The sequence below is a fragment of the Cucurbita maxima genome, unplaced genomic scaffold (genome assembly GCF_002738345.1).
Source record: "Cucurbita maxima cultivar Rimu unplaced genomic scaffold, Cmax_1.0 Cma_Scf00025, whole genome shotgun sequence".
Classification (NCBI taxonomy): Eukaryota; Viridiplantae; Streptophyta; class Magnoliopsida; order Cucurbitales; family Cucurbitaceae; genus Cucurbita; species Cucurbita maxima.
Genome location: NW_019272041.1, coordinates 927,647 through 954,531, shown reverse-complemented (window position 1 = coordinate 954,531; position 26,885 = coordinate 927,647). Strand labels below are relative to the sequence as shown.

At 33.3% G+C, this 26,885-nt stretch overlaps 2 protein-coding genes across 6 annotated transcripts; both read right to left on the bottom strand.

Annotated features, from left to right (window-relative positions):
* Window positions 1-50: 50 nt before the first annotated feature.
* On the bottom strand, window positions 51-4,778 carry LOC111498438 (probable enoyl-CoA hydratase 2, mitochondrial). Of its 2 annotated transcripts, none has more exons than XM_023149689.1 (8): window positions 4,463-4,778; window positions 3,293-3,462; window positions 3,096-3,170; window positions 1,929-2,019; window positions 1,770-1,821; window positions 1,218-1,363; window positions 1,060-1,136; window positions 51-394 (listed from the first exon to the last, which is right to left on the bottom strand). In XM_023149689.1, the coding sequence occupies exons 1-8, from the start codon at window positions 4,692-4,694 to the stop codon at window positions 218-220; spliced, it is 1,020 nt and encodes a 339-aa protein (XP_023005457.1). In that variant the 5' UTR covers window positions 4,695-4,778; the 3' UTR covers window positions 51-217. The 2 variants fall into 2 exon arrangements, with proteins under 2 accessions (XP_023005457.1, XP_023005458.1); XM_023149690.1 differs by having other exon boundaries at window positions 1,218-1,321; window positions 4,463-4,777.
* A 1,338-nt stretch (window positions 4,779-6,116) lies between these two features.
* Window positions 6,117-25,254, bottom strand: LOC111498408 (polycomb group protein EMBRYONIC FLOWER 2-like). Of its 4 annotated transcripts, none has more exons than XM_023149641.1 (15): window positions 25,037-25,254; window positions 19,736-19,916; window positions 19,350-19,405; window positions 18,398-18,462; window positions 16,498-16,550; window positions 13,721-13,774; window positions 13,583-13,642; window positions 13,296-13,342; window positions 13,063-13,211; window positions 12,084-12,351; window positions 10,682-10,730; window positions 9,759-9,842; window positions 9,228-9,307; window positions 8,972-9,061; window positions 6,117-6,429 (listed from the first exon to the last, which is right to left on the bottom strand). In XM_023149641.1, the coding sequence occupies exons 2-15, from the start codon at window positions 19,856-19,858 to the stop codon at window positions 6,288-6,290; spliced, it is 1,320 nt and encodes a 439-aa protein (XP_023005409.1). In that variant the 5' UTR covers window positions 19,859-19,916; window positions 25,037-25,254; the 3' UTR covers window positions 6,117-6,287. The 4 variants fall into 4 exon arrangements, with proteins under 4 accessions (XP_023005409.1, XP_023005413.1, XP_023005412.1 ...); XM_023149645.1 differs by having other exon boundaries at window positions 13,084-13,211; window positions 25,037-25,251; XM_023149644.1 differs by lacking the exon at window positions 25,037-25,254 and adding an exon at window positions 24,887-25,015.
* Window positions 25,255-26,885: the final 1,631 nt, after the last annotated feature.

Genomic DNA, 26,885 nt, shown 5'->3' with positions numbered 1-26,885 from the left:
TCCTTCAATTACAGGTGACAACATCAAATTGTAATGCTTCAAGCTTTGGCAAGGTTATTGTTAACTTAATTTATTTATTGATGTAGAAATGATATATACCAACCAAGCTTGTTTCCAATGAGGCATTACATTTATGCAAAGCTTGCATTTCTTCTTGTGTTCTAAGAAGTAAAATGAAGATGAGAGGCAACCACATTGTATTGAGGAAACAACAGTTCTATTCTCCTCTATACCTTGGCTTTCGCTTCTCAGCGAAGGCGGCCAATCCTTCCAATCGGTCTACCGTGTTCAACAGTTCTTTGTAACACTCCTCTTCTACTTCCATAGCTGATTCCAGACCGACCTCGAGCCCCTTGTCGATCGCTTGCTTCGCCATCTTTATTGCTAGTGGACCCTGTTAGAACAATGCTCAACAATGAATTGGGTGTTTGGCACTAGGCATACTCAGACAAAGTTTAGGTTAAAAAGATTATATTGTGCCATATTTGAAATTTAGAGAAATGGTTCATTTCGACATCTGAGTTACAGAAACTCACTGATAAATTCATTTATGGGATGTCGAACACCGATGTCAATGCTAGAAACCTGAAAACGTTGGGGGGAAGTCTGAGGCCTAGGAACGAAATGACTGTATTTAGATGGTAGGTATGCGTTTCAGGTGCCCAAATACGAAATAGGTGTTGAATTTGTGGGTTTAGGAATCTTTTTATAGTATGGATGAAACATAAGGTGCTCAATGTGATTCATTTAATCCCTACAACGTCTAAACTAAAGATAAAATCCAACTTTTCTGAGATCTCACATCGATTGAAGAAAAAAACGAAACATTTTTTATAAAGGTATGGAAACATTTTCCTAACAGAAGCGTTTTAAAAACCTTGAGGGGAAGCTCGAAAAGGAAAGCCCATCAAATAGGACAATCTCTGCTAGCGGTAGGCTTGGGCCGCTACAACATTCATAATTTCCATCAAATGTTAATTAGAAGACTAAATTAGGGAAGTAACACATAAATTGTCAGCATGATAGTAACAAAGATAATAATATAGATGTTCTACCTACCTTCTGATTTATCTCCTGGGCAATTTCCAGTGCCTTTACGTAAGCTCCACCAGCAGGGACGCAGTAATTGACAAGACCTAAAGCATGAACTTTTATGTTTTTTCTCCTTAACAAAACAATGAAATGATGCTAAAAAATAAAGATATTAGCGATCTTACCTATAGATATAGCATCTCTGCCACTGACCTTACGGCCAGTAAATATAAGTTCCTTTGCAATTGATTTCCCAACCAGCCTAGGAAGCCTTGCAGTCCCACCTGCCCTGCAAAAAACACGTTCAGAACGTGTAATCTCTTCGTACATACTCGAGAACATTCATGTTAATACCACATATTAATATGAACACTTTAATATTATAATTGAGAAGAGAATGAGGATGTGAGATCCCACATCGGTTGGGAGGAGAACGAAGTATTCTTTATAAGGGTGTGAAAACTTCTCCCTAGCAGACGCATTTTAAAAACTTTGAAGGAAGCCCGAAAGGGAAAGCCCAAAGATGACCATATCTGCTAGCGGTGTACAGAGGAGGAGGGGTTCTACAAATATTATTGAGAAGGATATCATTCAGCTTCCACCATCAACACTTTAATATTTATACTAAGTTATAGAGCCATCAAACTTTAATTTTCATGTAAGCTTCTTTCTACTATTCTCAAGTGAGCTACCAAACTTCATCTGTGACCATATACACGGAAGGATTTACTACATACCCAGGAATGATAGCAAGTCCGGTTTCTGGCAAACTGAGTTTGGCATCTTCCCCTGGATTATGGTTTAACAATTTGAGTTACAATAACTAGACCATCCAATATAGCAAGAGTTGCGGTAATAATTTAATTAACTACAAAATAATCGAATAAACTAATTACCACATATCCGAAGATCACATGCCAGCGCCATTTCAAGTCCGCCACCCAGTGCTGCGCCTTCAATTACTGAAATGGTAGGAATACGAAGTGCCTGTATAAAATAAATTTAGATCATGTCAGCTGACAAAAGAACCTGGAAAACAAACGTAAACATATTTCAAAGAAGGTGAAAGTTGAAACAAGATTTGATCGAGAAAGATAAGTATTGCATTCTTAACATTGACAAATTATTAAGTTAATCACGTTAAAAAAAATAGAGCTCCTTAAACATGTGAGCATATTGTAGACTTTGCCTATAACAGCTCAAGCCCACTGTTAGCCGATATATTTCGTTTTGGCCCGTTACGTATCACTGTCAGTTTCACGGTTTTAAAACGCATCTACTAGGAAGAAGTTTCCACACCCTCATGAGGAATGCTTCGTTCCCCTCTCCAACCGATGTGGATCCCACAATCCACCCCTTTTGAGAGTCAACTTCCTAGCTAGCACACCGCCCGGTGTCTGACTCTGGTACCATTTGTAACATCCCAAGCCCACTGCTAGTAGATATTGTCCGCTTTAGACCCATTACATATCGTTGTCAGCCTCACAATTCTAAAACGCATCTACTATGAAGAGGGTCTAGCCCTACTTCAACCAGTGCATTGCACTGTCCAGTGACTAGCTCTAATAGTATTTGTAATAGCCTGAGGCCACACTAGCAGACATTGTCCGCTTTAGCCCGTTACGTATCGTTGTTAGATTCACGGTTTTAAAACGCGTCTACTAAGAAAATGCTTCCACACCCTTATAAGGTATGCTTCGTTCCCATCTCCAAACGATGTGGGATCTCACATCACATTGCCATCCATTGACAATTAAATAAAACTCTAAAAAATGCCATTTGAAGTATTTAGGAAAAAAAAAATCAAGTATAATGCCTATATTTATTTGTGGAATCATTATGAATCATATCTCTAAGCCACGGAAGAATCTAATAACATATCCTAAGTGATGAGTAAGGATACTAGCATCAGCCACAAAAGTTCAATGGTCTGAATATTTGATAATAACTTATGTGCATCTAACTGATGCATTATATACTTGACAAGACATCTTTGTTCAAATATTATACGAATCAATCATAGAATTTCAAAGCAAGTAGGTAGGTATATAATAATAATCTACCTCTAAAAATGAGAATGCAGACCGCAGTGAGGTGACAAAGGATTGCACTTCTGATGCTGTCATATTCTTACGCTCCTGCACTTAAAAGAATGCATTGAAGGGGGAAGAATTTAAAGACCATGTCATACTGAGAGAGCCAAGTTGTTGAAGATTGTACCAAATTGCTCCATATAAACCAGCTGGAAAAACAAGAATACCTTCAAATCGGCACCTGCACAGAAAACCTTTGGGACAGAGCTGCGGATCATCATAACATTGACAGATGGATCACAATCAACAGATTCAAAGGCGTGACACAATCCCCTCAGCATTTCCTTGCTAATGGCATTTTTCGCCTCAGGCCGGTCTAAATGAACCTCGACAATTCCTGTCATCGATAAACCCAAGTGGATTTCCGTTCAAATGTAACGCAAGCAACCCCAAAAAAAATTCAAGAAACATAAAAGGAAATGATCATAGATAGCATTATTGATGAAGAAAAAAGGAACCAATGAAAGTTTAAGCCACCCTAGTAAAAGCATAAAGAACATTTTAAAGGACTCAAGAACCAAAACAAAAGAAGAAGAAGAAAAGAAAGTTCCATAATGTTGTGAAATACCACTTGATCAACACCCTCTTTTCTGGAAAAAGTTCTGAGAATTTGTATAGTTTATGCATGAAGAGTGCGTAACCATTTATAAAAAATTATTGGGGTGAGTTTGGCATACTATATAATTTAATATTCTCTTGGAACAACTTCGATAAAAACAGTTTTCCTTAAAATCTTTGGGTGTTTGATTACCTTTCAGAATAATGATTTCAATCACAAGTCTATTCGGTTGTGCTACATCTAAAAATGATTCTTCAAATACCAATTCGCTGCACTACATCTAAAAATGATTCTACAACGACAATTAACATAAAATTTAAAGTGATCTTCGATAAATCACTTATTGATTTAACAACTTTAGGGTGTTTCTTACAAAAAAGAAATGATTTAAAATCAATTTGATTAGTTAAAAGATAATTGTTGCCGTACAATCTAAACTCCTAAAGAACATTTTTGGCCTCAAAATCGTATAATAAGTTAATGCAAACACCCTCTAACGAGTTATGTTGTAGACAATCAAATCATCAAGAAAGTACCCATCGAAACAAGGATAAGGAATCATTTAATCACGAGCATAATCATCCCCTTAAAGTAAGCAACGAGTACACAATTGCTCCTCTCCTCTCAAACCAAAATGCAAGGGAATATCACTTAATCACCAAACCATAAACTAGCAAAATCGCGACAGTCACAACAAAAGCCTAAAACATCAGCAATCGAAATAACTTAAGCACATAAAATTGAAGAAAGGTTTTCATAACCTCAGCTCAGAAACTACCAGAATCGGAGTCGGAAAGTCGGTGAAGCCGGACCGGTTCAGAAGAAACTGACTCCAAAATAAGAGTTCTGCAATGAGAATACTGCCATGGATGTGAGAACGATTTGAAGCCATCGGACAAGTTGGAGGTTGGAAATGGATGAGCGAGATGTTTGGCCGGAATCGGAAGATTCTGCAGTGAATGACGGCTGAGGTTGATGAGCTTCCTGCTCAGAACTCTGAATGCTCCCATTCGTTGGACGGCGAAGAAGAGAGAGAAGATGGGAAAATGAGACGGAACGGATTGGATCAAAACATTTTGAATTTTAGTTTTGGAATATTAAATCATTTTGAGATATCATTTTTTTAAAAATTTAGATTAAGATGATATGATAAAAGAGACTTTATCTTCTTCTTCTTCTTCTTCTTCTTTTCTTTTTTTAATAAAAAAGAATGTATTTATCTTTTTTTTTTTTTTTTTAGAATTAAATGCATAACTAATAATTTTTAATACATTTAAGTATAAATTTAGTTAATTATTTGGGATTTCAAAAACTCATAATTCTTTAATATTTTATTTCATTTTATGGAAATAACAACTTTAATTAACTCTCTTAAGAAAAATGAAATTTTTTTAAATACTTGTGTTAGGTTAATTTTAACGAAATTTTTATAATATATTTTATTTTATTTTATTTTTACAAATAATTTTATGTTTTAATTATAAATTTAGTCCCTTGGTCAAAATATGCGGAATTTCTTACTTTTTGTTACTTTTTGAGGAGGATTATGGATGGAATATAATGAAATAGAACCACTTTGAGGTTGTCTATAAAATGAGTCATGGAATGGAGCCACTACAAAGTTCCGAGAGTCATGAAGGAAACCTCGAACTCATATTAGTTATAGGTTGAAAACGGGAATTGAATTCTTTGAAACTTAATTTACTGTTGATCCTCAATAGCTCGGTGATAGAGCATTGTTAACTAAATGGTCGTAGGTTCAAATCCTCTAAACTTTTAATTTGTGCTAAATTTATAAAATAATTTTATCTAAAACATTACATTTTTGTCCAATAAACTTATAAATTAAAAAATATATATATCAATACTAATTTTAAAGTTTATAGATTATTAAACGGGGAGTGAAATCAATAGGTACTTTTTAAAATTCAACTCTCAGATGCTTCTCAAAGTTTAAAGGTACATTTGACACGATTCTAAAAGTATGGATTAAATTTGTAATTTAACCCCATTTATATATTTACTTCTTGATTTCATATTATTTTATCTGATGTAATATAGTTTAAATTAATAAGAAAAAAAGAAAAAAAAAAAACCTTTCAACTTTCCCTCTTGTTAAAAATAAATAAATTATTTAAAAAATTGCAATATTATCATTAACTTAAATATTTTAAAATTCGTGAAAAATCTGCTATAATGTTGGACAAAAAATCAATCTTAATGACCTAAAATGACGGTGACTAAAATACTTTGTCTGGATTAAGTCTAAAACAACATCTAAACATGTCGACTTTTCATTCGACATTAATTGAAACATATTTTTAAAATTAGAAGCAAAGTTGGAGTATATTTTTTATATTTCATCCTATAATATATGCAATATCTTTCAATTAAGAAAGAAAAGTACAAGAGAATAAGAGTTATATATAAAGTAGAGGAAGTGGCAAAAATTTAGAAAAAGAACATGGGGAGGCTCTTTCTTCATTCAATTGAGGTTTGTGAAGAAGGGAACCTATATGAATAATGAATGTAAAAGGAAGTAACTCCAACCTATAAATGATTAGCTAATGAAGCAGATCAAGAATGTTAACTGAAGTAGCCTGTTAATCAATCTCTCTTCTCCCATTCTCCGTTGCATCAAAACTCTCATCTTTGAATCCTTCAAGAGTTAAATTACAGTTGTTCATGGTAGAAGGATCAAGAAGACCATGATTCCAGAGTTTGATCATGAAAAACCTCCAACACCTGCCAAATTTAGTGAGGTCAAGCATATAAATTGTTGAGTCCAAGTGATTCAGGAGGATAATTTTTTTAGCCAAAGAGTGCCGAATTTGAAAACTCGAATCCAAATCGGTTCGTTCCGCGACTCCTCTAATCATGAGTGGGATGAACTGATACTCATACAAAGGAAGTATTTCTAGTGCATTTTCAAATTATTCAAATTAAAGAGGAAAGAACCCATAAGCTATATGTCCATATCAGAAGATACATGGAGAAAAAAGTTTAGTCTTGAACTTAAACTTCCAAATGGCTGCAAAATCAATAAACTGATAATAGGACCTGTGGTTCCATGTTTTTCATTTGGTAAACACAATTTTCAAGCTTTAAACTGACATTAAGGCCCATAAATTCTCTGATTAAACTTGCTTTCAAATTCCAGCCGGAAAAATATTAAGGGATCAAAAGTTTCCAAAATTACTCTTTGAATCAATTACCGTCCATCCCAGCACAACTCAATAAATAAGACACCAATTACCATTTTAAAGGTCGATGGTTCAATCCCCACCCCCACAATTGTTGACCACATCCGAATCCAAATAATAAAAACACAAATGTTAATAAAGAGCAGCGTCAAAGATTAATTGGAAAGCTTATTTATCTCACTTACATAGAACCTAACATGTAATCTTTCATTTTCCTTTCTTAATGAAAGCATTGTTCCTCGTTAGGGAAAAAGAAAAAATATTGCTTTGCAGAAAGCTTTGTAAATTAGTCTATGAACTTATCAAAGCTTTGTAAATTAGTTATGAACTTATCAAAGCTTTGTAAATTAGTTATGAACTTATCTACCAGACCCATATCACTATAGTGTATTTGTATGCATAGGAGAAGTTGCAAAATTCTTGTCTTTCAAGGGGTCTGACTCTTTACTCAAAGGCTACAACTTTCCACTCCCACCATAATTTATAGAAGAAAATAAGCACGTTGTCTATAAGATACTAAGATACCTAAAATTGACATAAAAGAGATTTCGACTTGAAGAAAACAACAATCTACTCCTGTTCTGATTGGCTTCGCTTTAAAATGGATGGAAAATGAACCACTGGATATTGTACCTTTGTTTCGGGAAGTTGATCATCTAACGAAGTTTGAATTATATGCATACATATACACACTATACACCAAAGATAGTGCATCGGCCAACAAAACAACTAATAATGAGCAAACATTATTATTAGGCTCTCTTTCGCCTTGTTAGAGCCAATAACACAACTAATAATGAAGGAACATTATTATTGTTGCAAGTATACATTAGATGACTCTTTTTCTTATAAATTTTTAGAGAATTACATATGATAAGGGAGAAATGATAACTAGATCTTAATCTAATCTAATCTAAATAATCTAAATATCATTACATCTCAATAAAAATCCCTAGATACTAGATAACTAAATTTAAATAGTAATCCATAAATACTACATAGGCAACTAAATCTAAGTAAATATAAATTAGGGAGGTCAACTACTTCTAAATAGGAATTACACAAATATCCTTCAACACCCCCTCAAGGTAAGTAATAGATATCGTTCATTTTCAGGTTGGACTGGATAGGTTTATGTGCAATACTGATTGCACGACTTGGATAACACAACTTCATCGGTAGCTATGAAGGCTCTAAATAAATTTGCAAATGGTAGCTATGAAGGCTCCGAATAAATTTGTCAACGGTATTTATGAAGGTTCCAAATAAATTTGTCAACGGTAGCTATGAAGGCTTCGAATAAAATTTTCAATTATAGTTATGAAGGCTCTGAATAAATTATCGATAGCTATGAAGTTCTTTGTTAGCACATTCGTTAGTTGAAACCATGAAAGTATACCATCCCCTTGGAGAACTTCCCACAAGCGTTGTTTGCCTCTCTTGTGCTCACTCCTTTTGGAGCACTTCAATGGGCATTTCACACCTCTTTCATGCCCACTCCTCTTCGAGAACCGATTAATTTAAAAAACCTCCATCGCTTACCATAGAAGATAGAAGGATATTTGTGTGTAATTCCATTAAATAAGAGAAATAGTTGACCTCCCTAATTTACCCATAATTTACCTAGTTGGATTTATTTCAATTAGTTACCTAGATATTTATTTATATTTAGACATTATTATTTAAATTTAGTTATTTAGTATCTTTAGATATACAGTTAACCTAGTATTTAGATTATCTCTAGACTTGCAACATTACTTGACAGTTTGGCAATCTTTGGGTTTGTTAGGTTTTATATCACTTTCTGGCCTTTAGTTGTTGAGATCGGTTTTGTAGTTACCCTTTAGGTGTCATTTTGCTAGACTAAAACCCATTTATGTATTAGTTTTTCTCCTTTCGTATGGGGTTGTTTTTTATACCTTGTATTTTTTTTTTTTTTTTTCATTTTACTCGATGAAAGTTTAGCACCTTATCCAAAAATAAAGAAACTAATAATCAATAACATCACAACCTATATCAAAATGCAGTGCCGCCGGAATCTAAACCAGCCACGGAAATATGCTAAAATTGTGCGAGAACATTACCAAAAGAGAGCCGGAGATGAGACAAGTTCTTTGCCGTGAAGTTTTGAGAATGCTTCACATGCCCAAGGAACGTGACCATCAGCTAGCACCCTGGTACACAGAAAATAATGTGATTTTTTATAATAGGGATTGTAAGACCGCCAGGCAAGTATTATTTAGGGTGCAGCTCAGTTCGGTGCAATGTTAAATTAGAATTAAACATTATAGAGAAAGAAGGTAATGAAAAATAAGAAAATTAAGGTTGGCAAGGAACAACCTTTGCTTTCGAACAAAGGAGTTCCATAGATGCATAAGCCGTTTTTCATCTTTGGTCACATCCACGAAATCATCGAGCATCTGAAAATTAACAGCTCGAGTTAGTATTTTAAGTTTGCACAAATTCCAAAAAAGTGAATTTAACCAGTCCAAACAGAGTAGCACATAGGATTGTAATCACGTACCGAACCAAAATATTCAATATTGCTAGTTCGAAAAATCAATTCGGTATGACTAGGATACGTTCATGAAACGATATGATTTAGGGTATGCATATGGAAACAATATGATTTAGGGTATGCATATGGAAACGATATGACTACGAAGTGTTTACAATATGATATATGTTACAGTACGAAATGTGTGATAAATGGACATATTTATGATATGATATATTGTGATACGATAAATTAGGTATAGGAAACGATATGGTCACGATCGATCGATGAAAAATTCGTATGAAAAAAAATTCCTTCTAAAAGATTCCCAGCAGGAACAAGTCAAATATTTAGTAGTTCAAAGAAAACCATACCCTTCGGTCTTCAAAATCTGCAATGTCATCATCCACTTCATCCTCACTATCTTTGTCGGATAATACTTTATCTAGTGCCATAGGCTTCCAATATCAAAACAAAAGATAGAGATGAGCAAGCAACAGATTTCAGTCCAGGCAAAAAGGCTGACAATAGCATGGTAGCGTGCTGGGTAAGATGGAAGCAAACTAGATTTAGATGTAGCTAAAATATTCTAGCTACACTTCAAATTTTTAATTAACAGAACAGCAACCTGGAAAGTTCATGTACTGAGCCTATAACTACTTGTCCAAAACTATTTAGAACAAATTAATCCCACGTTGATAATATGCCTAATATAAACATCTTATATTTGTTTTGACTACTAAATGTTAAAAAATTATACAACCGTAGGACTGAAAACAAAGAAATAAAAATACTAATGATCCAAACTCGGCAATGAGCAGGCACTTTTCACCTTTTACTAACAAGTTGATTGGACTATTCTTCTAAGAGTAAGTTCACTTTCATTTCTTACAGATCTCTGTAACTTGATCATTAATTTAAACGGTAATAGTCCAAGCCCACAGCTAGAAGATACTGTCCTCTTTGAACTTTCCCTTTCGGGCTTTTCCTCAAGGTTTTTTAAAACGCGTTTGCTAGGGAGAGGTGTCCACACACTTAGGGTGTTTCATTCTCCTCCCCACAAACGTGGGATATCACATAAACGGTAAAAGTGCATATTTAAATTTCCAGCCCAGGCCACCGCCACTTCTGCTCAACACAGTACAAAAGCACAGGACCAACCCCCATCTCACCCCACATAAAATGTAATAATTCATTCTTAATTAAGTAAACTTTAATCATTGAAAGACATCAATGTTGTCGGTCATGAACTGGTTGTGACAAAAGAAAAAAGTAACATGTAAATCAAGATTCATACCTGAACCCGGTGAGAGTGGTAAAACTGCCGTTTCTGCAAAAGCATGCGGCTGAAATAACATAATAAATTGGCTACCCTTATTAACTGGCAGACTCAAAGATGATAAAAATAGAGAGCTAGAATTCAAGGATGAACTTGAAGTTTGGATTTCGTTGATTGCAAAGCTAGGAAGAGCAAACATGGATATGATATGAAAATGTCAATGCTCCATTTTCTAAATATAAAGGCATACACAACAAAGACACATGCAATAACAAAAATATTTTGAGAATTACTTTTACATACATCACATATTTCAATGTTTTCGAATATAATGAATTATATGAGGTAAAGATTTAAAGGTATAGACTTGTATTATCATCTATTCAATTTATGGAAATTTAAATATTTAAAGCCTCGATATAGATGTTTCAATTTTTTATTTAAAATGATACTAAACAAATTTTCTCATTTTCTCTACAGAACGTGTTTTCAACATGTCCTTGGAGTCACCAATATGTCTCGTGAGTCCTAAGCATGTCATTTGTGTGTTTACTATTCAAAAAAGTGATAAAAGAAATCAAACACTCCAACTAAAGCATTCTAAACAAATCCAAAACGAGTAAGTTATCTGAAGTCACTCTACTGGAAATAGTGAATGTGTAAAGACGTCAAAAGCCAAACGACAGGAAATTTATTTGTAATAATCATGACTCTTGCTAAACCAAAGAATTAAGTCATGGTCCCATCCAAAATCTTTTCGATTTTTAAACACTGTACAGAAAATCTAATTAATACTTTTTAAAGCACAAGGTGAGCCAAGTAAGGCAATAATAGTTCTTGACATAATCTAAGCTAAATTATAATAATTCTTGATATAATCTACAAGCTAAATTGTAACAATCCAACTAAAATGGAATAGATAAATATTTGCCTCTAATAATATCAAAGTTCTCAGATATAAACTCCTGCATCAAAACTAGACTTTTTTTTTTTAATAAGAATCATTATAATTATTTTTCTTTAGTAATATTAAAAAGAATATTCACAATCCCATCACAGAAAGGTATAAATTAGAGACCCCGAAGTTTTATTTCTTGTCAAAGAAAATACAGGAAGCCTAAGTGAAGTCACCATCCAAAATCAATTACATGGTTAAAACTCAATACATTTTTTGAAATACGTTATATGACGTGGGGTGGGGTCTTATAACCTCTCGAGGGCAATATAGATGCCTTAGCCCATTGAGCTATGCTCATGTTGACAACTTCCAACTGGTTCTAATATACAAGTAACCAGTTAAACAAAAACAAAAAACACAACTCAAACTAAAAAGGTAACCAACCAGAACAGAACTAAGCTACTACTTGTGAATGAAGCTTTGATATCTGAAGAAAAAAGCCAGAAAAGATGGTAAACATACTTTTTTGGGTCTCGTTCTACCGTTAACTTCCTTGCTTTGGCTGGATGTAAATGATCACTTCCAGATAGTACTTTATAACATTCAGGACCCGTAGAAGATTGACTGATAACCATTGAGACACCTGGAATATTTGAGCTGGATGCAACATGTTCAATGCACTCCATAGAGGAAGGACATTCAAGACCAATATTTTCTCCTTGTTGTGCATTCTGCAAATAAGCCTCAATGGGGAATGAATGGCTGCCCTCTTTTTCACAGGATACACCATCTAAATACAAACTTAATTTCAGTTAAAGTGCCAAGCAAATTGTTGCGATCGTGTGGTTCAAATTCCATAAAATGTAAAGGGAAAGAAGAGAAAATCCATCTACGAAGAAATAAGATAATGAATAGCTTACTACAATTGATATGGCATAAGCTTTTCAAAATTATGATATATAGCATGGAATCAATGAATTTATGCAATTAATTAATATTCATTTTAATTGGATGGACACTGAACAGTGAAATCCTCAACCCCCTAGTCAAATTTAAGATTTAATCAAACTCCCATTGTAGAATAATATCTGCTGTTAAAACTGACCATGAACTTTTTGTGTAATTTATAATTACATAAAAGAAACATGATGGAGTATCCTTCGTATTCTTTCTTTTCTTTTCTTTTCTTTTTTTTTAACATGATACGAAACATACTTGCCATCCCTTTTTAACTAAACGAGGGGGAAAATTGTTTAAGAATTTTAGAACCACATTTCATGAGGCTTCTATTTCTCCAGCCAAATATTCCTAGATATAAAACACCATGTAACCTCAGGTAAGCACAAATGATCAGCCAAGTTTACGTCCGGATAACATATTGCATAACAGTAAATTGCCACTTCTGTTAGTAGGACATAAGAAAGAATTATATCATTCCCTTTTCCTCTATCTTAAAGGAAATAACTTTAAAGGACTGAAAAAGGAAAAATAAAATTCTTACATTGGATCGGAAAAAAATTACCAGCGTTATGCTCAATAAATCCCTTAGGCATGCCTTCTGTGGAAGGTCTAGCTGAGTCCATCTCCAAGAACTGCACATATTTCCCACTCTGAACAGAGTTCTTCAACTTACGGCTTCGTGGTCTTGTGCTGTATTAGAGTGCCAAATATTTCAATAGAATAAGGAAAGGCACTAAAAAGATGAATTCATACGATGATGTTTAAAAAACATACCACAAGAAGAAAGTTTGAAGTTGTGGGTCCACCCCATCTGCTACAGTCTGCAAAGAAAACATACTACCAGCCTTCAAGAGGAGGGTTTGGCACGATAATCCAATGAAATTGCTAATTAACTAGCATAAAATGCCATGGCATGAGCTAAAAGATGGAGTGAAGAGACAAAACGAGCAAAAGATGAGAGGAAAGAAAGAACATGAGGTAGTTGCCTTGTTATGATAGCAATAAGAAAAGCAAAGTTGCCAAAGAGATTTGTCCACAAAATAAGAATTCCAAACTCTTACCTCAGGTCTAAAGACATCAATTTTCACAGAGACATTCACTGCCTGATATTCTTCAGTCACCTACACGTTAAATGTTTCTTCACAAACCGCATAATGGCTCGATAAGCAGCAAACATCTAGACATTGGAGATTACCAACCCAGTATTCGAAGTTGAACATATCATGGGAAGAGCCTAAGTGGTACCGCAAACCCTAAAAGATAAGCACAAAGGATCAATCAAGTATGCCACCAAACAGGCAACTAAATCTTCAAATTATATGATTTATCTCTATGATATGACCCAGCTAAAATTATGCTATACAAATACATATTATCAACACAAACAAGTACAACAAAGGAAATATAAAAAAATGATAATAATTTGATTCTAAAACTCAGCAACAAACTTGATGAAAAATGTCAAAATGAGCAGTACGAATATAGAATATCTACATTTGTACTACACAATGCCTGGTGGTAAAGCATTAATTTCTGTAAATTTTCAGTTAATCAGCTCATTCAGTTAGGTCAGTTAGGTCAGTTAGCAGTTATCGTAAGAACTAAATTATTGGAGAGTTATTAATTAACCACAGTAGTTAGACACACGAGTACCTAAAACTATGTATGTATAAAGGTAGCTGCTCCTTTTAAATTGAAATGTGACCGAAGGTAATCTATAAAAACGCCCATTAGGACAACAATGTCTAGATATTTTCCACAAATAAATGTAATTTTGAGGATTCGGATTGTACGCAATGGAGTAGAAGTTTCAAGTTTCAGTTCAGATATATCTTTAATAACGTGTGGTATGTTTCTAGCTTGTAACAGATCTTGAGTCTCCTGATGTAGGAAATGATACTTAACACGCCCTTTTGGGACAAGGGAAGGGCTATTATAGCATGCTGCTTTCTGATTATTTGGTGAATGTTTGAACTGAGTGAAATAAAAGAAATTTTAGATGAGAGTTTAAATTCTCAAATAGAACTTTTAAAAATTTAAATGGGTAGTTGAAGGGCCAAAGTAACTGTCCTATAATGCGTAAATCACTGTTTTGAATAAATTCAAAATCAATTTACCAACATGGTAAGAAAATAAAAAAAATAATCTCTATCTTTATCTTGAAAATTATTCTACAAGTAGAAACTATTGAAAGAATGATCTTAATTATATCTATGTAAATCCTAGCCTTAATTTTATCTATATTGTTACCTATATCTAGAGATTTTGTATTGTTCCCTAACATCTAAGTATCTAAGTTTCTTTATTATAAAAGGCACATTTACCCCCTACAAATTAGGAAGAAACTTGAGTAAGAAAATTTACACATGTAACATGGTATCAAAATCATTCTATTCCAGGAGGTGTGATTAATCGAGGTAGCCTTCATAGCTACCAATCTTCCACCTTGACCAAATTTATTTGGAACCTTTGTAGTTACCAATCTTCCACCTTGAGTAAATTTATTCGGAGCCTTCATAGCTACCGATCTTCTACCTTGACTAAATTTATTCAAAGTCTTCATAACTACCGATCTTTCACCTTGACAAAACTTATTTGAAGCCTTCACAGCACATCTTCTACCTTGACCAAATTTATTCAAAGCCTTCATAGCTACCTTTGAAGCCGTGCCTTGACATTTAAGTCGTATGATCACTATTGCACATAATCCTATCTATTCTATTCCGTAGCTTGACAGAGAGTGTTGAAGGAATGACTATAATTATATCTATGTAAATCATAACCTTAATTGTATCTACATTGTTACCTAATATCTAAGGTTTCTGTATTGTTACCTTATATCTAGGTCATTATATTGTTACCTAACATATAGGTATTTAGCTAGCCTTTCTTTATCATAAAAGACACATGTACCTCCTTGAAAATTAAGAAGAAACATGAAGAATTTTCCTTATTAAACCCACTTAAAGATTCAAACATGCTACCATTGGGTAGATGTTACTCAAAGACCGAAGGCCTTCGCCAATAGCGTCACCCCTTCAGGGCTATCTTTATCTATATCTTATTATATTAAAAGGTGAGGTAGTTGAGAATCATTTTTAGACCTATTGTCCTCTATAAACTTTTGAATTCCAAACGCATCCCATATAATGGCAGTTGGCCAATACCTTATTAGTTTTATTAAATTTTTAAAAAACTATTTATGTTAATACAATTAAAATGAATCATGTAAATTTTATATGTTGGTGAAATCTAGACCAAATTTTTAAATGAAAAAATTAGTTTTAAAAACTTATGTGGCTAAATTTTTTTTAAAAAAATTAACTTTTAAAACAAAACATTTGTAATCAAAGGAAGCTTTAGAATTTAAAAACATGGGTTAAAAATACGGCACCTGCACGTAAAAAGTTTCTAGAATGGTTAAAATATCACCTCAATCACTCCTGGGTTATGGTAACTCAAGAAACCAACATAATTGAGGAACATGAACTACCCCTCCCGATTTAGGATATTCTGAGGGATAGGGATACCAAGATATCTAAAGCCCATAAGAATAAGATACCGAAAACCCATATTCTTGAACCCTCCCATCTCATGCCGAATGCCCGTATGCAGATGGCATCATTCTTGATACATATATTCCACTACTCCATGGAAAATAAGCGTGCTCAAATGCCAACTCTCAGAGATATCAAGGAATTTATATTATTAAGCTTTCCACCTAAATTTTCGAAACAAGATTGATCCAGGCCATCAACCCAATAAATTCCCTTAGCATTATGATTGAAAGAAGACAATCGTAATAGCATATAAATAAAAGGAAAAAATTAGATAAAGGCATATTTGCTATGAAAATGATTTCTTTAGAAACTTCCATATGAATTTCAACCCAATAACTTTTAAAAAACAAAAAATGGTCAAGAAACAAAAACCTTAACTTCACATTTAAGGAATATCATAGAGTCTGAATCCCTACCTTAAAGCTTGCGCATAGCATCAAACAAAATGGGCATGAGAAGTCTTCAGTCACTACATGATTAGAGAATTGGGATCAAAACTATACGTTCAAAGAACAAGATAGAGGTCTTTACAAAAAAAAAATGTGTTAGACAGACTTGTAAGTAGATATTAGTGGTTCAAGGTCAAAAACATTGCAATCATCTTGGAATGACAATTAAAATATCATAATGAGTAACATAACATATATCCAATCACGAAACATCCTCACATATGCCCATGGAGAAGAGGAATTTGGGAAAATAGGAGTGACTGAAAAAAATGAAAAGAATAAATACCTCTTCCATCTCTTAATCAAAATATGGGAGTTACATAGATATCAGTACAGCAAATGATTTACAAGACATACTTATACATTTTTGTTAGATTATCTTATATTTAAAAGGAAACTACAAGTCTTTACAGATAAATATACATATATATATATACACATACTTCTCCAAGAAGTAATGGAACTTATTGTCTATAGATATTATTAGCTATAATTATTCTTAGTTACAACAGTCAGCATCAATGTGGATGGAACGACCTATAAAACTATAACTAACTACTACTTATTGTATAGCTCAATTGTAGATATCTAATAAATCAATACAACGCACGTAGTAAGCTCTAATTATACAGGTCCTTTTAGTTACAACAGCCGCATCAAGTTAATGGTAGGATGTATAGTTAACTATTCCTTCTTTCTTCCTTTTCTCTTTATTTTTTTTTTATTTTATTTTTTATTTTTGGTTCAAAGCTATTACTTATTTTACAACTCAATTGAAGAAATATAATAATTAATGCTACACACGTAGGCAAAAGGGGAAATTTCAATATAAATGTCCATTTTGGAATAAAAACCTTGATTTTTACAGTAAGCACATATTCTCATGCATGCATGTAAATTACATTAAGCATCACCTTTAAAATTAGTAAAAAATTGTGGAGCTGGCAACTTGCTTTTCTTTGCATACTACTCTGTCCTGACTTAGTATTTCTAATTTCATAAGAAATGGGGAGATGTACATTCCACAAAAGAATCAAAGAATAGTCTAAGGAAAAAGGGTAGAGATAACCCTCCCCATAAAACTAACAAAGGAGAACCTTCCAATGATTAATAATCATCAGAAGGCTGTAGTCATAGAACAAGGATATATTTGAAAATCATGTTTAAAATGGTGTTCTGCTTCAAAAATTAAATAGTTTTTTAATTTTTTTTTTTTAAAAAAAAAACTCACTTAATAGAACAATTTTAAAAAATGGTTTTCTGGAAAGGAAAAACAAATAACAAAGATTATTTGTTTTAATAAGAAACAAGCATCTTCCAAGTTGAAAAGTTTAGGGGGTCAGGATACTCTCCAATGGGTTTGTATGTAAGAAAAAGAGTAACTACAGAAATATTTAGACTTCACAAAACAATACTTTATTGTCTCCATGTATTTTATTTTTCATCTTTTGTTGAATGTACCATTCATATACAATTTTTTTTAAAATTCTTTTTTTAAGTATAATTTGGTTTGTGCATTATACTTCATATTTTTAAATTAATGAGGATAAAATAAATAAAGTAAAAAAAATATCTATCCAAAGTTTAAATTTAAACATAAAAATAATAAAAAATGGTTTTAAAAAATTACACATAAAAAACACAATTAATAGCAATATAATTGATTATATGCTTGCATAGAACATACAATCAACAGATTTATGGCGACTATTTCAGCACATAAAACCATAAATGAATAAAAAGTTGTCTTTCTAAAGGCATGGCATGTCAATAGGGTTTAAACCTATTGCAAGAAATTAGCTCTATCAAAGGCATTTAAAAGATGAAAACATTCAATATATCACTATAAAGAAAGGCAGGGAGAGACCTTCAGTTTTTCGTACTATGTTGTTGTAGTCCCTATAGTTGAAAATTACAACTCCAGTGCTCACCCTGTACATAAGGCCAAAAATATCCATCACGCACCCATTGGATTTAAATGAAAACCACATTGAAATATAATACCAGAAATGATAAGGGCACAAAAGAACAATTTCATTCTCATGTAATTTAGTTGGCAAATAAATCTGCAGCTGTCATTTGTGAGCCTAATGCAAAACATGAGCCAATGGCGTTATTGTGAAACCACTTTGATGTTTCATGAACATGTTGTTCTTACCAACTGATGAAACATAAGAGACCATTCGAGTATACTTTTTATTAAAAATGTTTAATAGATTAACTACTTAAAACTATTTTCTATTGTTTAAATTCTAAAAACTATTTGGAAAAGTATCTTTGTTCTTATGAGTTTATCTATTTAATCTCTATATTATTGTACAATTATACATATTTAAGTCAGATATGCTTCAAAAAAAAAAACAAAAGAAAATGATCATATATGAAACAACCAGTTGAACAGAAACACAAAAACAGAAAAATGCTACTTTCATATAGAAAAGCGCTTTAAGAAAATTACCGGCAAAATAAGTTTTATTCATCATTTTTTTTTTTTTTTTCTGGAATAGAAAATTTTTTCTTAACATGACTACCAAACGGATAGTCATTTCATATATTTCCTCCAGAGTCAATAACATATCTCCTCCTGAGTAAATAACATAATGAAATATAAAATATGACAAAGTTCATATTTAATATCCTATACATCAGTAATATAGGCGGGCTCAAACTAAAATAAACATCTTTGTCATCAAATTTAGAGGTCTCCTATAGCTAAAGAATAATGGCTAAAAAGTATTGAATCCAGACTAAACTTAAAATGATGACAGCCATCTGCCAGAGGTTGCTCCTTTTATTTAATATGAAAATGAATAACTAACCTCTTTTTTCGCCTAGCTTGTAGTTTGTAATGCAAACAACGTCGAAGAAAAGAAGGCTGCAACAGAGGAATTAATTTCATCAGAACTTATAAAATTGAGTTAATGTTACAAATGAGTACGTAAAATTATGTTTTGGAAAAAAATGAACTTTGGAGTACATTGCGAACTAAAGGGCCTCATGATTTAAAGCATGTGAATATTTTACTTACAAAAGCATTCAATTCATTATATTTCTTTAAAAAAAAAAAAAAAAAAAAAACATTTTCAATTCATTGCAAATAACTAAAGAAATTTTTGTCCATTAAAAAGCATCAAGGAAGCTGATCCGCAAGAAAATAGAGTATGGAGTAATAAGCGATTTGACACAAGGAGAGGCATCACATTACATTGTTAAGGGAACGAAGATGAAGAATGTTATATAGTTCAACTGGTTTGCAATATATTAGGAGACTATCTTCAGCTGTAGTTGCCTCTTCTAAGGAATGAACGTGGAAGTTATCATGGCACATCTTGAACTTTGCAAGAGATTTGTTAAGAATGATGAAAAAATCTACCAGATCTCTATTACTGTTACAACCGCAACAAACAAGTGTTAGAACAGCATATAAACTGAAGTTTCTAAACAGAATTAAATATTGAAATATCAAATCAATACTGATCTCACAGCGGCTGTATCATTATATATATATATACATACATATAACAAATTTCAACCCAAGAATGAAATATTACGATGCCTACAAAAGTAAAAAATAACAACAGAAACCTTCCCGATTAGAACACCTTGAAGAAGACCCTAATCATTAAACTCTTTATGGGTAGCATTCCAAGAAGAAGAAACAAAAACACAGTTTGTCCCAAATAACATCCAAAACTTTTTCCTCAGCTACACAAACTCTTCTATTTCTTTCTTACCACGCCCATTAAACAACTCCTTTTATGCATCAATTTCATTGATAAGATGAATGTACAAAAGGGTTACAATTGGTTACAATGGAAGAAATGCAATAATAACAAGTATATATATAATAAAAAAAATAGGAGGGCTAGACCAACTTAAAGAAAGATAGTCCCAAATTTTCTTTAAAGGTCTTTCATCATCCTAAAAATTCTATGATTTAATGCCAGCCAAAAGCACAGAGGTTGGCTAGAAAGGTGTTACACTAAAGGATTCTATCCATCTTTTTAAACAGGCAGCCAAGTAAGAAGAGAGGCGGCTTACTTGGTAAGCTAAGAAAAGCTCCATCACAGTCAAAAAAATAAAAGAACGTCCACCACAAAAGGGGATAGGAGAACGTAAAAACAAGTGAAGTTACTAAACATCTTTGTTAGCCCTTTTGCAGAAACATACCACCTATGGGGGATCGCTTTCTTCTGGATTTCCTCTGAAGAATTAACACCACCAAGGAAAAGGGTTTACCGAAGACTTTACACTTTGTGGGATTTCATCCTTCCAAACCACCCAAGAAGATACACAATATGGCTATAAGAGTACCACCAAGCTTGGTAGCAAGAGATTTCATCAACTACTGGCTTGAATCACCCAAATCAAATTCATAAAAAGCAATTTAAAGCTTTTAAACAATCATATTTAATTATTTTTCACTTAAAGTAGTTACGTTATGTATATATAATAGATGGATATTTTTCCCTAGAGAGAATGCCAATCCATAAGCAAGTATTCCCTGTCCCTAACCCTATTCCTCAAATCAAGGTGTGTAACAAAGACATGGATTGAAGTCTTTTTTGCAAAGTTTAGGATGGAAATTGATATCCAAATACTTGTAGCCACTTATACTTGTAGCCACTTATTAGAATGATGATTACAGTGCAGCTACTGTACACATAGCTTTAGATAGGAGTTTGTTAACATCTTTCACAGAAGGACATCATGGCCTAGTGAGGATGGGGAATGGTAGAACCTCTAACCCCACTGGGATTGGGAATGTCAATCTGAAGACAGAGTGAATGTGGACACAGTTAAGATGAATCTTATCTTATATTAGCAAGTTAGCTAATGAAGGTTGTAGGTGTGAGTTTGGTAGACGCTAGTGTAAGCACAGTTTAGGTTCCTAAGGAATGGCAGATGGCGACAAAAAATCTACATCGTACAAACGTATATGGAATGCTGTCGGAGATTCAAAGAGACGGTGGATGCTTGTTAAAGCTGCAAATGGTAGTGGTAGAGGTATAGTTGAGCCAACAACAAAGATGTAACAGCTCAAGTCCACCGCTAGCAAATATTGTCCGTTTTGGCCTGTTATGTATCATTGTTAGCCTCACGGTTTTAAAATGTGTCTACTAGGGAGAGGTTTCCACACCCTTATAAGGAATGCTTCGCTCCCCTCTCCAACCAATGTGGGATCTCACAATCCACCCCCCCTTGGGGGCCCACCGTCCTTGCTAGCACATTGCACGGTGACTAGCTCTGATACCATTTGTAGCAACACAAGCCCACTGCTAGCAAATATTGTCCGCTTTGGTCCGTTACGTATCACTGTCAGCCTCACGGTTTTAAAATGTGACTACTAGGAAGAGGTTTTCTCACGCTTATAAGGAATGTTTCGTTCTCTTCTTTCACCGATGTGGGATCTCATAAAAGACAACTAATTTCGATCAATCAAATCAAGATCCATCAATTCAAAAGCAATTTAGAAGTTTGAGAGAGAAAGTTGATGATTTTCATGAACCTCAATTGTGAGACGCTCAAATGAATTGATGAAGACGTCTAGGTGAGTGGGGTCATCAAAGTGGAAGGTCAAAGCAGTTGCAAAAGTCAATGGTCAGGTCTTTAGCATGCAATAGGCTTGAATAAAGGAGACAACATTCACGGTGTGTATTTTCTTCAAGAATAGTTGTTCGGATAGGAAAAAGATGTTAGGTATTACAACTTAGATAAAGTGGGAGGACGTGTCTGTCTCTTACATTTGGAAGACAAATCCACATAGCTCGCCCATACCTCGAGGTGAACAATGACCCTCTTATGTCCTTACTTCTATATTATTCAAAGTATTTACCTTTACGTCTATATTATTCAAAGTATTTACCTTTACTTCTATATTATTTCAACTATTTAGACTTCCAATGGTGTATATATGTCCCTATAAAATCTTGAATAAAAAGAAAAAAGAAATTATTAGAAGATCAATCATTCTAAAATCAAAACTAGGTTCTAAATTTTGTGCCATATTAAACAAACCTTGAATTTCTTGGCCAAATGTTTCTTCCTAATAACATTTAAAATGTAAAGAAAGAGGGCAACCGCAATTAGAGTGGAAAATAAGTAATTATCAAAGAAGAATTGCTTCTGTGATCGACCAAAATCTTTGGTCAATCACGTGAAATTGATGCTTATTGCTAACTAGGTTCACAAGGATCTCTCAATCTTCCAATTCTCTATCAAGAAAGGGTAACTAAAATAAAAGGTGCCAATTGTGAGCTTGTTGACCCCACACGCTCTTAGTTTTAGCCTGTTTTGCAAAGATTGAGCAAAAAGTCTATGGAAGTAGTCCTTTAAACTTCATAATCTATTCCATTCATCTATCCAGAGGAACTATTTGGTTCCACCTCCGGTCATGGCCAAAAAACAGATTTTTTTCTCAACTAAGTCTTTCTTCTGAATTATATGCTACCGAATATTCCTCCTCAATTTTTTCTAAACCAGGATGCAAAGTCCAAAATTTTTGTATCTTGAAAGAAAAAGTTCTCCGATCTGAAGATCCAATTTGCATACAAATTTTGAGAATAATCAAGATTTATTCTTGCATTCTTCTCCATTTAATGTCCAAAAGTGTTCCATCCTAGATGAAAAAGATCCCCCCAAGTTTAAGATCCAATTTCTAAAAAAAATGGGAATGGTCAAGAACTATTCTCGCCTTCTGCACCCATTTGGCATCCAGAAATCTAGCTACCTTCTTCCAGGATACTATGTGTCAGTAAGTGGTTGCGCCAAATTCTCTTAAGTTTAACCGCATAAATATCGACAATAGGACTTTTGTGTAACTACAAATCTTCAATCAAATTATAAAATAGTTGCATGCTTCTTGTTTATCTTCCACATTTGATTTTTAATCAGACTATACAGTTTCATTACAATTACCAATTCAACACCACCTCCTATTGACTATTGCCGTATCTGCTTCTCACAATTCTCCCATATCTCAATGGTTAAACAGACTATAGATGTTGATTAATCCATGTATCCAGCTCATCTCTCAATTGTAACTTTAATGAGAGAGAGAATGTGCACTTACCTCTGGCACTTTAATCTTCCCTTCATCCCACAATATTGTATGCCTAGACTCGCCTTCTGACCAACCAAAACCTCACACTAATTTCACAATTGATCTATATACCTTCATTTATTGTGAGGTCCCACATCAGTTGGGAAGGAGAACAAAGAATTTTTTATAAGAGTATGGAAACCTCTCCCTAGCAGACGCATTTTAAAAACCTTGAAGGGAAGGCCGAAGGGAGAGTGAACATGAGGTAGTGTGTCAACAAGGACGTTGGGCCCCAAAGGGGGTGGACTGGGGGTCCCACATCGATTGGAGAAGGGAACGAGTGTCAGTGAGGACACTGAGCCTTGAAGGGGGGTGGATTGTGAGATCCTACATCGGTTGGGGAGGAGAACAAAGCATTCTTTACAAGAGTGTGAAAACCTCTCCCTAGCAAACGTATTTCAAACACCTTGAGGGGAAGCCCGAAAAGGAAAACCCAAAGAGGACAATATCTGCTAGCGGTGGGTTTGGGCTGTTACATTTACCCATCGCAATGCAACATCCGGCCAAAAATTCTATGTCGTTTCTTTTTCACCAATATTTCCTGCTAGCCTTTGTCCATTGACTTCTCAACCATGAACCTTCATACCACAAGAGGATCCTTCATAAATATTCTCACAGCTTTTCTCACGATATATGATAGAAAAATAGATTCTTCAACTCCCTTGCTCCAAGACTCCTTTTGCATAGATGGTGGAATTCTACTTCAATCGAGGATAAGATAATCAATTTCCAGGGCTTTCACGAGGTATTCATCTCCTAAACTACAAAAATAAATAAAACCCAAAAGTTGCTTCCCTTCAATGATATTCCTCCAATAAGTTAATTCATAGGCACTGGTTAATTTAGATCAGGCCTATCGGTCAGCGTTTCAAAAGAATCCAGATCAATACAATGCGTAGAAGATCAGTACTAACAACGTTGACCCAGTTGATCCGCAACTTCTAAACAAGAAATCAGCGTCTGTGCCAAGCTTATAAAGAGGGATCAAAATAAAAAACAACCCTAAGCCAATGAATGAACCATTTACTGAGCCCCGCAACAAGGAGAAGGACGATCTTAAAGATAACTCCGAAAGTTCTTAATCCTGATTTTAGTAGAAACGTTTACGTTTACACGAAACACATACCAAAACAAGTAATTATTCAAAAATAGCAAATGTCAACCAGATTTCATCACTTCTACACCGATTGAGACTAGATTATGCCGAACTTCAACATCTCCAATCAAGAGAACGAGACGGAAACTAACACCCACCAAATAAAACTTGTACTCAGAATTCCATAGCAAAACACAAAAGATGAATAAACTTCTATCCCAGTGAGGTTGGAGAGGAACAAATTATGAATAACGACAGGAGAACCAAACAGAGAAAACGATAAAAGAAGGCTAGCCTATTAACCTTACCAGAAACAATGGAACCGGCGGGCAAACTAGTTGGAAATTCCGGGAAAAAAAAGCATGGGTTTCAGAATTGCAGAGTCGTTGAAAAGTAGAAGAAATTGGTTGTTATGTCGAAACCAGAAGGGGAGATTGGAAACGATTCTCCCTCCAAAATTTATGTTCTTCCGGTAGCTGATCGACGACGCGTCGCCAAATAGGAACTTTCAAAATCACAGCAGATAAAACAAAATAAGAATGGTTAAAATTATACAAACTAATTTTTAACTTTATATATGAAATTATAATTAATAATATATTTATTTTACTAATTCACACACTAACTTTAAAACCTTCATTAAATTTATTAATTTCAAAAAAATCAACTTAATTAAATTTGATCAATGTATATAATAGCCATTCAATAACTTTATCCCAATTTTTTAATTCAACTGAGTTTTATCTTAATTTAATAAATTTCATACATATGTTTTGTAACTTATTAAATACCCATGATAATATTTTTTATTATATGATTAAAATTACTAAATTTTTTAGAGTTAATAATTATTAATACATTTATCTATATGGATGAAATTAAAGTATTAAATGTTAATATAACATGAAAATTGATTTTTTTTTTTTTCAAAATGATTATGATTTAGGAAGAGAAATGAAATTACTCTTTGTATAAAGTTGGATTCTCAAATTGGTCCACCATTATCGTTGAATGGACAAAAGTTTAAGAATAAAAGTGATATCATAATATATTTATTTCATATATATTAAAAGATTATTAGATATTTTTTCAATGTCACGTGATTATATCATTATTGACTTAGAGTATACATGTAACGTCTCATGTCAAAAATTTGAATCAAGACTTAAAATTTAGATTCGGTATTTGATGATCACGATACGTACCTACTCCTCACTTCTTAAGAATGAAAACTATTCCGACAGACTAACATGAGTATTTCTAGTATGTTTTGTCTTCACTCATATACATCTTATAAAAATTCATAGGAATTGGTTAAGTAAAACACTTCTACTTTCTAGTATGTTTTGTCTTCACTCATATGCATCTTATAAAAATTCATAGGAATTGGTTAAGTAAAACACTTCTACTATGAAGTTTTTATGACTGAGCCACCGCCAAATAATGAATGTGTATCGTGTTAGTCATCATATCTTCAGGATCACTCTCATATAAATTTGGCTGATTTTTTTTTTTTCCCTATTTGAGTTGGATTAATTTGTTTGAAAGCGTAAAGTTTGTATTAGTTTGTAGGTTAACATTTTTTTTTGTTGGGTTAACCGTACCAACCTAAAGTAGAATTACAATTCAATTATATATCCTACTTTTAAGACAGACTATTACCAAGATAATATTAAATATTTGTAATTCATGTTAGTAATGTGTTGTGATTTATAAGAAAATAGTTATTAAGGTAAGAAATATGGTGGATAAACAATATTTTTTTAAATAATTAAAAAAAACAATTCGATTATTTTTTTATTTTTTTATTTTTTATTTTTTATTTTTTTTTTACTTTTAATGTTATCTTATCCGTTTCATTCTTTTCACTCTCTTTTTTTTTTCTCTTTTTTCTCCCTCCATTTTCTTTTTTGCTTTTTTCACTAAAACTCTTAATTATTATTTTCTTCTCTTACTTTTAATAGGGTTTCATTTATTTTTATTAAAAAGAAATAAGATATTTCAGGTTTACCATTAATTTTCAAAGATATTTAAGGGGGTTTTATTTGTATGTTTTTTCTTGCCAACACTTGGGAAACGACCACCGTCGTTGTCAATCGACCATCGGAGGAAAAGAGAATACAAATGTTGGTGAAAACCAGCAACGAAAAAGGAGAT

Bases quoted from the DNA above. Each gene is read 5' to 3' on its own strand.
- LOC111498408 (XM_023149641.1), bottom strand. From the start codon at position 19,858: ATGTGCCATGATAACTTCCACGTTCATTCCTTAGAAGAGGCAACTACA. The intron at 13,212-13,295 runs GTATGTTTTTTA...ACTCTAATACAG, and splicing joins CTTCAAACTTTCTTCTTGTG to CACAAGACCACGAAGCCGTA. The intron at 9,843-10,681 runs GTATGAATCTTG...TGATATTGGAAG, and splicing joins ACCACTCTCACCGGGTTCAG to CCTATGGCACTAGATAAAGT.
- LOC111498438 (XM_023149689.1), bottom strand. From the start codon at position 4,694: ATGGGAGCATTCAGAGTTCTGAGCAGGAAGCTCATCAACCTCAGCCGT. The intron at 3,463-4,462 runs GTAGTTTCTGAG...TATCGATGACAG, and splicing joins ACTTTCCGACTCCGATTCTG to GAATTGTCGAGGTTCATTTA. The intron at 2,020-3,095 runs GTAGATTATTAT...TATTTTATACAG, and splicing joins CTGCATTCTCATTTTTAGAG to GCACTTCGTATTCCTACCAT.